Raw genomic sequence first — 14,226 nt, 5'->3', positions numbered from 1 at the left:
GCTACTCCCTGGGGTGTCCAGAGAAGGACAATGTTGTTTTTGTTGTTAGGTGCCCTGAAGATTGTTTTTGACTGATAGCAACCTTGTCTACAACAGAAGGAAACACTGCCCAGTCCTGAGCCATCCTCACAATGATTATGTTTGGGTCCACTGTTGCCACTACTGTGTTTCACTGATCCTATCCTTTCGCAAGCATGATGTCCGTTTCCCAGGACAGCTCTCTCTAGGCAACATGTCCAAAGTAAGAGAGCTATGTCTTGACATCTTTGCTCCTAAGGCGCTCTTTGGGTATACTTCTTCAAGATGGATTTTCTTGCTCTTTTGGCAGTCCACGGTCCTTTCAATATTATTGAATACTATGGCCAACCATAGTTCAAGAATTCTACTGGCTTTTGTCAGGTGTTACCCCTTCCAAGAACTAACAACAAGCAGAGCTTCCTAGAGAGGAAGGTACCTAGGCACTCAACAAGTATACATTTCATAAATGAATAAAAATTTGAACATTGAAATGGAACTAGCCACCCCTACCTAAGTGATAGGTTGTTGAGATTTCTAGAACTTCAGCCAGTTGCTGAAATTTTTAACATTGAAAGAAATTTTTAACATAATCTGAGTTTTTCTTAATACTGTAAATTGTAATTTACTGAAATAAAATAACCAACTACAGAGGAATACTCTCATAAGCAGCTTATATTTGATCTCACCCAAATGAGCAGCAGTGGCTGGAAAATGTGGCATGAATGTACAGAATCAATATTTTAGTTATAGCCTATCAATCATTTATTTACACTCTATCTTCACACACACACAACACTAACACACATATTGGCAGATATTAAGCTGAAACTTTTTAGTGTTTTATTTCACTATTTATTTTGATATCATTTTAGATTTTTAAAAGTTACAGAGAAAAGGACAATAGAAACAATATCATAGTTATCAAAACCAGGAGATTGATATTGGGCTTTTAAAAATGAATTCTAATGTCCACTACTGCTATCATTTTAGAAAAAAGATGTTTAGGTAGCTGGATAACGCCTTTAAATTTTCTGCTTGTTAATAGAAAATTGGATGAAAAGGTTTAGAATTATAAATCCAAATTAGAATTAAATAGCAAAAAAATACTTGGTACTAAAAGTGCCTACATTTTTCAGTTTTTTTATTCATGAGTTCTCCCAAATTAGCTTAGATTGTGTAATTTGGATAACTGTGCATTTTATTCCAGTTTTGTTTATTCTCTCAAACATTTAGAGATATTTATATTATTGGAAACTTTTTCAATGGTATTTCCTTTCTCTGTTGGTTTACACAGGATATTGAGGTTCCTAGCCCATAAGCTGAATCTGTGGTGTATTTGAATTTGTTTCATAAAATTAGTTCCTTCAAGCCATGACTTCATAGAAAATATGACTGTTTAAATTAAAAAAATAAAATATATAAAAATATCTTGGTTTTTCTGGAGATAGTTAGATGGCTTGTTGACAATGATTCTGAGCCCTAAGTTGCTAGGCTTGGACCAGGCCAGATATGTAGTTTAGCAAAAGTTAGTGATTAAAAACAATCCAAGTTCTTTAAGGCCAAAGTTATGTCTTCAATATTGTTTTAAAAACTCTTGTTCTTGGAGATTATCATCAGGTATATCTTTTCAGTGTACCTGCAAAAAAGGAGCATATACTAATGCTTCTCTCTCTCTTTCTCTCTCCATCACTTGCAGCCCAATTCCAATGACTACCTGACCTTCAATACCGGAAGGCAACAGCAAACAGTTGAAGGGACATTTACTTATCCTCTAGAAAGCAGAGGAAAGCTTTCAAAAGGAAGAGCACTTAAAGGAAACAAATCTCAAGGAATGCAGCAAAGTGACCTCTTCAAAGCTGAGTATGTCTTTATTGTGGACTCTGAAGGGGAGGATGAAGGCCCAAGCAGAAGAGGTGACCAAGGCTCCCCAGTGCAGAAGGGTTCTGGAGCTGTCCGACCCAAGTCTCTGGCCATCTCTTCCGGTCTTGTCTCTGATGTGGTGCGTCCGAAAACCCGGGGGCCGAATCTCCAGACCTCCTCACTTTCTGAAACGCCTCATGGATTAGCCCCTCAGCAAAAGCATGGGCAGGTAGGTTTTGACTTCATGTTATATGAAAAACAAAATTAATTGCTCACATACCATTTGTTCTGGGGTGTTTACCAAAGGCCTTTTTGTTTAAGGCATACTATACTCTCAGAGAAAAACTAAAAAACAAACAAAACAAAACAACCTCCTCCCTTCCCCCGGGAACACAAATCATCTCTGTGTAGGCATATTCATAAATAATATAAAAAGATCATACCTGTATCTTGTGAATTGGCTGAAGAGAAAATGCCACAGATTTAGCTGGAGTGGATTTGGGTGAATTTGACCTCTTATCTTTTTTTTTAATAGTTAAATCATTTTATTGGGGGCTTGTCCAACTCTTATTACAATCCACATGTACATCCATTGTGTCAAGCACTTTTGTACATTTGTTTCCCTCATCATTCTCAAAACATTTGCTTTCTACTTGAGCCCTTAGTATCAGTTCCTCATCCCTCCCCACTCTCCCCTCCCCCACGACCCTTGATGATTTATAAATTATTATTAGTTTGTCATATCTTACACCGTCCAACGTCGCCCTTCACCCACTTATGCACTGTCCCCCAGGGAGGAGGTTATATGTAGATCCTTGTAATTGGTTACTCCTTTCTCCCCCACCTTCCCTCCACCCTCCCAGTATCACCACTCTCACCACTGGTCCTGTGGGGTTCATCTGTCCTGGATTCTCTGTGTTTCAAGTTCCTATCTGTATCAGTGTACATCCTCTGGTCCAGCTAGATTTGTAAGGTAGAATTGGGATCATGATATTGGTGGGGAGGAAGCATTCAAGAACTAGAGGAAAATTGTATATTTCATCATTGCTACACTGTACCCTGACTGGCTCATCTCCTCCCCATGACTCTTCTGCAAGGGGATGTCCAATTTCCCACAGATGGGTCCTGGGTCCCCACTCGGCACACCCCCTCATTCACAATGCTATGATTATTTTGGTCTTTGATGCCTGATACCTGATACCTTTAATGCCTCGTGATCTCACAGGCTGGTGTGCTTCTTCCATGTAGGTTTTGTTGTTTCTCAGTTAGATGGCCACTTGTTTATCTTCAAGCCTATAAGACCCCAGACTCTATATCTTTTGATAGCCGGGCATCATCAGCTTTCTTCACCACATTTGCTTATGCACCTGCTTTGTCTTCAGCGATTGTGTAGGGACAGGCTGGTGTGCTTCTATTTATAGGTTTAGTATTAAAGACACAGATGGACAGTGGGCCCCTACTCAAGTACTCCCTCAACACAATAACACTTTGTTCTAACAATTCGGCAGTCTGAGATGCTCACTTTCCTGGCATGATCACTGAGGATAATGGGTGCACAAGCAAATGTGGTGAAGAAGGCTGATGGTGCCCGTCTATCAAAAGATATAGCATCTGGGGTCTTAAAGGCCTGCAGATAAACAAGCAGCCATCTAGCTGAGAAACAACAAAACCCACATGGAAGAATCACACCAGCCTGTCCAGACCTCTTATCTTTTAATAATTCTTAGAGAAGATTGATAATGGGAGTTTCTTGGAAAAGATTGATAATGGGAGTTTTTTTATTCATGGGAGAATTCTTGGTGATCTTGGCACATCAAGAAGCACATTTCAAACATGACCAGGACTGAATGAGAAGGCATAAATTGGAGTCCAGGTGAGGATACATTAATTTTAAACTAGTCCAAGAGTAGCCAAAGGGTAAACTAGGAAATAGGAGTGTACATGAAAAATGATTTTTTCATATGTTTCTTGAGGAAAACACATGTTTCCTTATGGTCTTGAAAACTACCTGGGTAAAACTAGCCTCCATTAAATGAGGAGAAAAAAGATTCTATCTCAAAATTTAGCAGCAAGCTTTAACAGTGCCTTCTAGGTTGGAAGAGTCACATCTTGGTGGCAGAATAAAAAGAGTAGGGAAAGGGAAGTATGTAGATGGCAAAGAAACAGGAAGATTATGTTACTGGCTAACTATTTGACCTAATAAAAATGAAAGATGGACATTCCTAGGGGTAAAGTTAGAATGACAGAAATATCGAGGCTGGTTTGGCGAGTATGTAGGTAAATAAGTCAAGGCATCTTCTCACGTACTTTGGACACATTGTGAGGAGAGAGCAGTGCTTGGAGGAGGCTATCTTGCTTGGTGAAGTAGAGGGAGGGTCTAAACGAGGAGAGCCCTCAGCAAGATGGATGGATTGACAGTGGTTTCCGCAGTGGCCTCAAACACAGGAACATTTGGGAGGGGGCCGCAGGACCAGGCAGTGTTTCGTCCTGTTGAACTTAGGGTATTGCTCTGAGTCGGAACTGATTTGATGGCACCAAACAACAAAAGCGGATGTGCGGCTCACCCTCTATGCCAAGAAGCAGGAGTTGGTACTGAGATGCCCTGTTTAGAATCTCCTCAACCAGGTCTTTGCAAGTACCGCCGAAGAGCTTTGAAACCATTTTAACAGTAGGTTAAACTTTGGCTGCTCCTTTGATATATGGAACGTGGTAGAATAGGCATTTTGCCATTCCATCTTTATGTCTATGACCTTCAGTCGCAGCCCCATGCTCTATTTGTACTGGCACCATGTGTGTTGTGTTCCCTCAAGAACCCCCTTCTCCTACACACCCCCCTTTGAGGATGAGTTAGTTGTATGTTGCCGAGTCACTTTTAGTTCATAGAAATCAATACTTTGCAGCCACGTGGAACTGTTCCGCAAGGTTTCCCAGGCTTTCATTCTTGGGTAGTATGCTGCTAGGTCTTTTCTCTGTCGAGCTGCTGCTGGTACTGACTGCAGTGCTTAATCTGGCTTTCATCCTTCTGATAGCCAGGCAACACTTCTATTTTAAATCTTCATCCTGTTCCTCTCTTCTTCAGCATCCTACACTATCACTAAAGTATGAATTTCCTATCTCTCAGTCCCTGAGCTCTGGAGTACTCTGTCTTGAGTAATTCCTTCCTTGCCTACCACTATTTCTATTTTGACTGTGACTACTCCGTGCTTACAGGTCCACTCAAAGACTGCTTTTCCTGAACACGCCCCCTTCAGTGATGCATTTCTGCTCTTCTTCCATCTTTATTACTTTCTCGCGCTATTTTTAACCCTTTGTTGCATGAACCGAGGTTGTAGTGGAGATTTTCATAAAGGTTAGGAAAAGAGAGAAAATAACATTTATGGCCCCCTTCAACAAATAAATTGTAATAATTTATTTTATTTTTGTTTTTCATTAGACCGAGGACAACTAAAAGGCAAGGATGTGTCTTGTTCATTTTTGATCCCCTCGCTCTTAAGTCAGTGTTTTGCAATAGTTCGGGTTTCAAAAAAGATGTGCAAGAAATAAATGTTCAAAAGTTCGCATCCAGCTCATCTGTGGAAGTCCAGCTCAGAGAGGGATTCCTGCAGAAAGCCCCCCTTGGTTTCCTCAGGTGAAAGCCAACTGTCTGTCTACATGATTTTGACAGTCTTTTCTGTACCACCTTTGTAATCATTTTCCTGTTCTAGCCAGGACTACCACTGTTTAAATAAATGCTTCAGCCACCCAAGCAGATTATAAACTGTTTAAAGACAGATTCCTTGTTTCATTCACTTTTCTTAAATTTAAAAAAAAATTATATTTATTTTTCCGTATTGGACTGAATGTATCTATAGCCCCAAGACAAGTAGTATGTTCAAGTAAAAACACATTATGTTTAAGCTATCTTTAAACACTTTAAAGTCTAAATCATAAACCAAAAAGACACATGAAATACTCCATGGAGTCAAGTGCTCCTTGTCCTTGAATGTTGACATAAAAGTCGAAGGATTTTTCCCACCCCTGTTATAGGACGAGAGCTGAGAGGGAAGTAATAAACTATACACACACTGGCAGTGATTTGTCTGGAGGATGTATGACAAAAGCCGGTGCTAAGGAAATGCCAATGGGAATAAAGATGCTGAACGAGTAGAATTTATGAGACTTGTTCACTGACGTTATGTGGGATGTCAGAGCTCGTGTTTCCCACTCTGCCCCTTTCTTACTCATTACCCAGCATCGACATAATTAGAGGGGGAGATGCTGAAGGCAGTGATGACACCCTAGCTTCTGCTCTGTGTCCTTCTTCCTGCACCTAAAGACATTTCAATTGTTCGTTCAACTAAGGAGGTTGGATATCATTAATTGAAGATAGAATAATAGGATAGAATTTACAGAATAATATCCTTGGGAAGGGATAGGGAGAAAAAAGAAATCTGAAATTGAGTTTGAGATACCTTAATGATACCACATGGTGGTATCCACAAAGATGTTGGGCTAAGCCATCTGGAACAGAGGAGGGAGATGGAGACTGGGAATATTTCCTTGTAAGTTGGAGCAATGGGGGTGGAGGAAAGAATGGAGAACAAGATGTAGAATACAAGCCAGAGAAGAACAAAACAATTCAAATCACGCTGCTCTGGATAAATTGCTTAAAATCACATGCCTTGATTTCCTCAACTGTAAAATGAAGTGATGATATCAAGGTTCCTGTGTGTGACAATTAAGTGAGACAATATGAGGGAGCTGAAAGAAGTTCATGGAAAAATTCCATGATCTTTTTTTTTAAACAATATTTTGGGCATATACTTCACATATCAAATAATTACACAGTTCATTCATATTAGAGAGAGTTGTACACTCATGTCCACAATAAATTTTAGAACATTTACTTCTTTCTTGTCCCCATTGTCATTAGCTGGCTGGAGGCTGTGTGTTCTGTCCCCTCCTTATCTAGGTGCATTGCTAGTACAAGGAAGAGTAATGATCCGTCTGCCGTGTTCTCAATAAAATTTCAGGCCTAGAAAGTAAAGAAAACAAAACAAAAAACCCCTTCCCCTCTATCCCTCCCAAGAAACCATCAAGGCAGTCACTATCTCTATAGCTCTACTCATCCTGGATTTCATATACAAATAAAATAGAAAACAAAAATACAGAAACAAACAAACAAACCACAAACCCACTGTAGTCTACTTGATAGCAAGGCTGTTCATATCCCTGGTCTGTGTCCATTATCTTTTGGTTGCATTTTCCCACAAACGCTTTGAAATTTCCTGGTATATTTAGAATGCCTAGATCAGTATATGGTCCATGGTAGACTGTCAACAAATGATTACTTTAGAATAGCAAGTATACAGCGTATTTGGTATGTTTCAGATAGCAACATGTTTGGGGCACAGAAGAAGAAACGTAGGGAAGAATAGGTTTTATGCATTTATTCAAATATAGCTTGAATATGAAATCAGGGGGGTTGAGGTCAGAAGCATTGTCTAGGATCGAATAAATGAGAAGTTTACATTATATCTTGAACAATTTGGATACTTGCACATAGATATATTAAGTACATGTCCCATAAGGGTTTCCTAGGCTATAATCTTTATGTAAACAGACTGCTAATTTCCTGCAGAGCAGTTGGTAGGTTTGAACTACCATTATTTCAGTTAGCATCTATGTGTTTAAACAGTGTGCCTCCAAAGCTTCTTAGATTGAGTACCTAGGTTTCAAAATATACATGGAAAAATAGATTACAGCACATTATTTGTATAAGGACATAGATATTGTATATATAGATATTGTATATAGATATAGATATTGTATATATAGATATATGTAGCTATATCTATAGGAAAAATAGATTACAGTACATTATTTGTATGAGGATATAGATATTATACACATATATAGTATATAGATATAGATATTATATATATAGATATAGGTAGCTATATCTATTATATATAGATATAGGTAGCTATGTCTATATAGGTATTGTATATAGATATTGTATATAAACATAGATATTTGTGTGAGGATATAGAGATTGATATAAATATTTCTTATGTCCCCAGGTCTCAACTTGGTGATTAAATATCTTATCACACTGCTATATTAAATCACAGTAGCTTCTTATGAACCTCTCTTCCTGCCACTGGATTTGGGAGCTTCTTAATGATAAAAACAAAAATGTTTTTCTGTCCCTCTTGTCCACTTCACCGGACACAGAGAAGCCCTGTTGGTGCAGTGGTTAAGAATTCCGCTTCCAACCAAAAGACTGTTTGCAGTAAGAAGATGTGACCGTCTGTTTTTATAAAGATTTAAAGGCTTGGAAACCCTGTGATATAGTTCTACTTCTGCTTCTAGGGTCCCTGTGATTCAGAATTTCACTTAACAGCAAAGCATTGGTTCGTTTGTTTGTATGTTTTGTCACTAAACAATATGCCTCAAACAGTGTAGGTCCTCAGAAAATGACATATAATGAATGGAAAATTGAATAAATAATCTTCCCTTTACAAGTTTATTCCGTAATACACCTATGCTATCAGTAGAGAGCCACAATTATTATTTGAGCTCTCTTAACAGGATCCACACTTGAGAGGACATGATCGTAGCCTAAGGAAGAGAGCTTAGGTCTCCTTCTTGTGTCGTGGTTCTGCTGTATAATTTGTTTATTATAGCCAATCACTCATGGTTTGACATTGAAGATTGAATGAAAGCTGGGACATTTGGGCTTGCTAACTGCTGCTCTGTCTCGGTTGAAATGTCACAACTAGCTCGTGAAATATAATATGATTATGTCAAGATAACCAGCTCCCATCGACTCAAATAGACTCTTGGTAAGGCCTTGTGTCTCAGAGCAGAACTGGGCTCGTAAGAGCTGATTTTCTGGGAAATTGACCTCCAGAACTTTCTTTTCAGCTACCCCGAGGTAACTGCAGACCTCCAATTTATGCCTAGCAGTCAAGCCCATTAACTTGCTATACCCAGGGACTCCTTATATTAAGATGTCAGGACGGATTTTGAACATGACCATCAACTGGATGACTTCTTGTCAGCAGAGCAGAGGCACCTGGGTTCTGACAGCAAGAAACACACAAAGAGAGTGTGGCTGTCCAAAAGGAGAGGTGATTCGAAGATTAATTCAGGCTCCACATCAGACCTTTAATCATATAACTGCCTTGAGCTGTTGTGGAGGATTAAATATTAGATGCCTTCACTCTTTTCATTGATATACACAGTCTCTTCCTAATGGCGTTGCTTTTAAAAACACTGGTTTCTAGTGATTCTCTCACGGTCACCTTTCCATTTCCCCTCAGGCTTGGGCTGGGTTGATTGCTTCATCATCCTTGTCACCTTTCACAGTAAGCAAAGCTTCTTATTCGTAGGAGCATTTTCTGAATCAGCAGAGGCCCCAGTCTCTGCTCAGAGGTGGACGGAATCCCTGCACTCCTGACTGATGGCTTGTGGTTTCCTCTGGGGGAGTTCATTTGTACTATTAGCCTGAGGCACAAAAGAAGTACATTTATGGAAAATCCAATTGCTTTGACAATTCCAGCTGAAGGATTGTGCAGCCTTTTAAGAAAATGGCCTCCTGAATTCTTAATTTCAGAACTCGTGTTTTTTCTCTGGTTGGTGTGGTATTGCCAAGTCAGATGGCAGAGGTAGCTTTTTCCATGTCCCCCTCCTTAGTCATTACCCAGCGTCTAGAGCAGAATCGGAGGGAAGAGGCCAAAGGCAGCAATGAAGCCCTATATTCCTGCTGCCTGTATCCTTCTGTCCCTGCACATATGAGACACTTATTTTCTTCATTCCTGTACACAGGAGATATGCTAGGCATTAGACACGGTGAAGTGCCAGCACTCTGCTGCCACCAGAAGATTGACAATTCAACCTACCCAATGGGTCCGTGGGAGAGAGACTTGCAATCTGTTCCCCTAAAGATTACAGATTAGAAAACCTTTTGGAGAAGTTCTACTCTGTCACATGGGGTCCCAATGGGTCAAAAATCAATTTGACGACAATTAATAACATGACAAACAAACTCAAACTCAGACTCAGTGCCATCGAGTTGATGCTGACTCATAGTGACCCAATAGAACAGGTTAGAAATATCCCTGTGTGTTTCTGAGACTGTACCTGTTTATGAGCGCAGAAAGCCTGAAAAATAGACCTTCCTTAAGGAACTTGAAAGTCAGAAGTACCTGCAAACCATTATAACGAAAAGCAATATGTTGAAGGCACATTTCAGGGGGTAGGACACCCAACTCTTCCTGGCCCTTCAGGAATAGTTCACAGAGGTCTTGTTGTAAGAGACAAAACTTGAGAGATGAGCTCATCTTCCAGTCAGAGTCTAGTGGTTCTTAACCTGGGGTATGCGACCCCTTTGGGGGTTGAACAACCCTTTCACAGGGTCACCTGATTCATAACAGTAGCAAAATTACAGTTATGAAGTAGCAACGAAAATAATTTTATGGTTGGGGGTTCACCACAACATGAGGAACTGTATTAAAGGGTGCAGCATTAGAAAGGTTGAGAACCACTGAGTCAGACCAATGGTGTGGCTAGGCATTCCAGACAGGGAGAATAGGCAAGACCTACCAAGATAAAGAGAAGGTGGTATAAGGAAGGAAGCTCACACAAGGTTATGCAAAGGACCCATATTTCTGATGGGAAGAAATTAAACTAAGAGTGGATGATGATTGGAGACTACAAATAAAATTCCTTGAAAAAGAGGGAGAGACATGCTTGTCAGGTTTAGGAAAAATAATTGATTGTAGACCTTGGTAATGACAGTTTCTATGCAGGAGTTGGGGTTAAACTGTTAAGCCAATGAGAAGTGTATTTGTTTCTATGGCTGCGTTACAGATTACTGCAAATTAGGAGAACGATAAAAATCCCATTTGTTATCTCCCACTGTCAACAGGAGTGTAGTCTAGGCACAGTATGGTTGGGTTCTTTGCTGAGAGTTTAGCTCCTTATGGTATCAGGCAAGCTACCTTCTCATCAGGAGGAAGGACCCACTTCTAAGCTCCTTCGTGATGTTGGCAGCATATGAGTGGGTATCCCCTCTCCCCCAGATGGAATTGTACTGGGCGGATGGAGCTTTTGTAATACACAGATTTCCAACTAGGCAAGCATGGTGCAACTTGCCCTGAGTTAGTGCATCCAGCCGCATTGCCTGGGAAGATTCTCTCTGGTCACAGAAAATTCTTGTGTAAAAGCAGTTTTGCTTGAACCTCATTTTTGTGATGGCTGGTTTAAGATAACAGCGTGCTGTGAAATTTTGTTTCCTGCTGAGGAAAAAATGCCCCAGAAACTGTAGTGATGCTGAGCACAGCTTATGAGGGCAACGCTATGGGGAAAACTCAACTGTAAGAGTGGTTTTCTCATTTCAAAAAAGGTGAAATGTTGATTGATGACAAACCTCATTCTGGTCATCTGTCAACTTCCCGAATGGATGAAAATGTACACTCATTAGTGCCTTTGGAGTTTGTTCCACCCGGTCAGACTGTTAATCAAGCTTTCTATTTTGAGGTTCTGAAAAGCTTGCATAACAGCATGTGACACAAAAGGCCTGATTTGTGCAGTCAAGGGACTGGTTTAGCCACCACAACAATGTACTTGCTTATACAGCCATCTCAGTGGACCAGTTTTTGGCAAAAAACACCATGCCTCTCTTGCTCCATGCACCTGACTCACCTGACCTCAGTCTGTGTGACTTCTTTTTGTTTCCACAACAAATGCAGAGGGATACAAAAAGATGGTTATTTGATGACATAAAAGAGGTGAAGAAAAATTGAGGAGGGGCTGTCAGCCATCTAAACAGATGAGTTTAAAGAATGTTTCCATGTATGGAATCTCAGATTTGACCAATGTCTTAAGTGTGATGAAGAGTACTTTGAAGGTTGTTTTGTGAAAAAAAAAATACATACCTTTGAAAACGTGAATTTCATTTTGTGGGGGGGGTGTATCCCCCCATATATTTCCTGGAGGCCACAGAATTCATGGCAACTGGTATTATTTTTTTAAGCTGACAATAGAAAAAGAGAATCTTTGCCACTTTCTGTCTTTAAACTTTGAACTCCTTTTTTAGTGGGTGCATTTGATTAAGTAAAGAGCACACAGATTCTCTCTTAATTTTTAAAAAAATTACTGAGAAGAGATTTTAATTGTATCCACAAAACCCGTTTACTTTTGCCAGACTGTATTTTCTAGCTACAAGCCACAGTTACAGCCCGTCCCTAAAAAGAGAGGATTATCTAAGAAGAGCATGAGCTGGTGGAAAGCCACTTTGGGGTGTGTTTGTCACAGAGGAAGGCAATCAATAAAGACTTCGTATTATACAGAGTTGGCCATGAAGAGAGTACAATGCGACCTTGCCTATGGAAAATGTAAGACCCACAAGGGTTTTAGTGTATGTGTGCACAGTTGTGTTGTCAGTTAGCTAATACGGTGTAACAACAATTCACTGCCCAAATTGAGTGTTTTAAAACCAACACATTTATTCCACTCACAAATTGGCAGGTCAATAGTTTGGGCATTTGGGCATTTGGCGGGTCTGGGTCATGCACCCTTGGGGCTCATTCATATGTCTGTGATTGGCTCCTGGATTGGCTGGTGTTCAGTTGGCTGTCTGCTGAGGTGTGCTTTCCTATCCTCTGACAGCCTAGCCTGGAATCACTCACTGGTTTTCCCTGCCCAGCAGGCCAGCAAGCACATGTGCAAATGCTTTCCACGCATATGCTTCTAACACATTTGCCAGGATCACATCGATCCCAACTCCATACATTTGCCCCCAAATAGATATTCTCCTCCATTTTTATGGAATCAGGACACATTGTGGGCATTTTCACATCCCATTGCAGTTTCATTTTTAACTTTATACTTTAAGAAAACTCCTCTCTGGGACTGAACATTAAAGGGAGCCTGTGGGCAGGCTGAAATGCTTGCTAGGTGACCACCTGGACCCACTTGTTGAGTGGACGTAAGAGAAATGCAGCAATAAAGAGATGGGTTGAGTTTGGCCACTGACACTTGTGGACTTGGTTTGCAGTATAAAAAAGGAGAAGATGAGAGGAGGTTGAATGGTCTAAAGTTCATGACTTAGCACAAGGGGACTAGGCTTGTTGAATATTTGTGAGAGCCCATGGTCTAAAGGCAAGGCGACCAATGGGCACCCTGGAGAGGTTAAGTGAGGTAGACCACATTGAGTTGACCAGAACCTGACCAGATGAAGAGATTTTTGAGCCTGTGAACAGGTTGCTGACTTGATGGATGGCCTGTCCTGATTTGACTTTGCTTATGGATGTGGACTTCACAAGGTTCCAACTGGAATAAAGATTCTTCACATAGAAAAATATGACTGTCTCCTCAGAGCACTGGGTTGATGTAAGCGGGCAGTATAGAAATTGGATACCCAAAATTGGTGGGGATAAAGGCATGAATTGGTTGGCTTACAAACTTTCACAGGTGGGGGAATATATTCATAGGATTAAGGTGTAGGTGTTACTTAACTGTAACTGTTAGGCTCAAGAATTATGTACAGGTGCCAAGTGGACAAGGGGTGGATTGTGATAGTTAAGGTTTATTGTGCCGACCTGACTGATAAACACACGTGGGATTAATTGAAGGGTGGATAGATAAATGGCTTGGTGAACCTCACCTTTTTGGTTCTCTGGTCTCTTGTTCTCTGATGGTCAGACCAGTGTGTGGCTATCATGGCTAGTTCTTCGCCTCAGCTGGCACGGCTGACCCCCTGTGAGACATCCCTGAGGAGAAGCCACATGGACCTACCCTGATGCAGCCTTGGGTGCTGGAGAAGTCATGTGGAGACCTGTGCCAGTGCTGAGATGCTTACACGTTCACTGATTTGGCTTTTCTCCTGCATTCAGCGTTATTGTGTGTGTTTTGCGAGACTGAGGAGGAATTTATAGATCAGTGTCAGACCTATGGTCTAATGTCGGACTTATGGACCTTCAATGGACTGGGTTGGAATGCTTTCTTAATATACACTTATCCCTTATATAAAACTCTCTCTTATATACAGATGAGTTTCTGTGGATTTGTTTCTTTAGTCTACCCAGACTAATACAATACTTTAGAAGCGCAGGGGTATTTGGGGTTTGTATGTATGCTAGGAAAGTTAGTAATAAAAAGAAAAAAAGGTGACTACCCTGGATATAAAAGATAAAGAATGAAATGAGATTCCTAAGAAGGTTAAAGCTGTTGTGAAGCAGAGAACATGGGGATACATTCCCTTTCTAAAAGAAGAAAGGTTAATATCTCCCTTAGAACGAAGGAACGGGGATAAGGGTGGATCTATATATAAAACTGCAGCTTGCCTGGTTATCTCCATTC

The 14,226-nt window shown here is 40.5% G+C and overlaps 1 protein-coding gene across 3 annotated transcripts in view; it reads left to right on the top strand.

Annotated features, from left to right (window-relative positions):
• LOC101655916 (muscular LMNA interacting protein) overlaps nucleotides 1-14,226 on the top strand; it is a 299,439-nt gene that overhangs the window by 126,758 nt on the left and 158,455 nt on the right. For all 3 annotated transcript variants that reach the window (XM_045294875.1, XM_045294876.1, XM_045294877.1), the window contains one exon: nucleotides 1,715-2,107. In XM_045294875.1, coding sequence (XP_045150810.1) covers nucleotides 1,715-2,107 — 393 coding nt within the window. The remainder of the gene's footprint in view (nucleotides 1-1,714; nucleotides 2,108-14,226) is intronic.

This window comes from Echinops telfairi, unplaced genomic scaffold (genome assembly GCF_000313985.2).
Source record: "Echinops telfairi isolate 266 unplaced genomic scaffold, ASM31398v2 ScPeMD7_3533;HRSCAF=4204_1, whole genome shotgun sequence".
Lineage (NCBI taxonomy): Eukaryota > Metazoa > Chordata > Mammalia > Afrosoricida > Tenrecidae > Echinops > Echinops telfairi.
The sequence above is the reverse complement of the archived record's forward strand: the minus strand, read 5'-3'. Positions and strand labels throughout refer to the sequence as shown.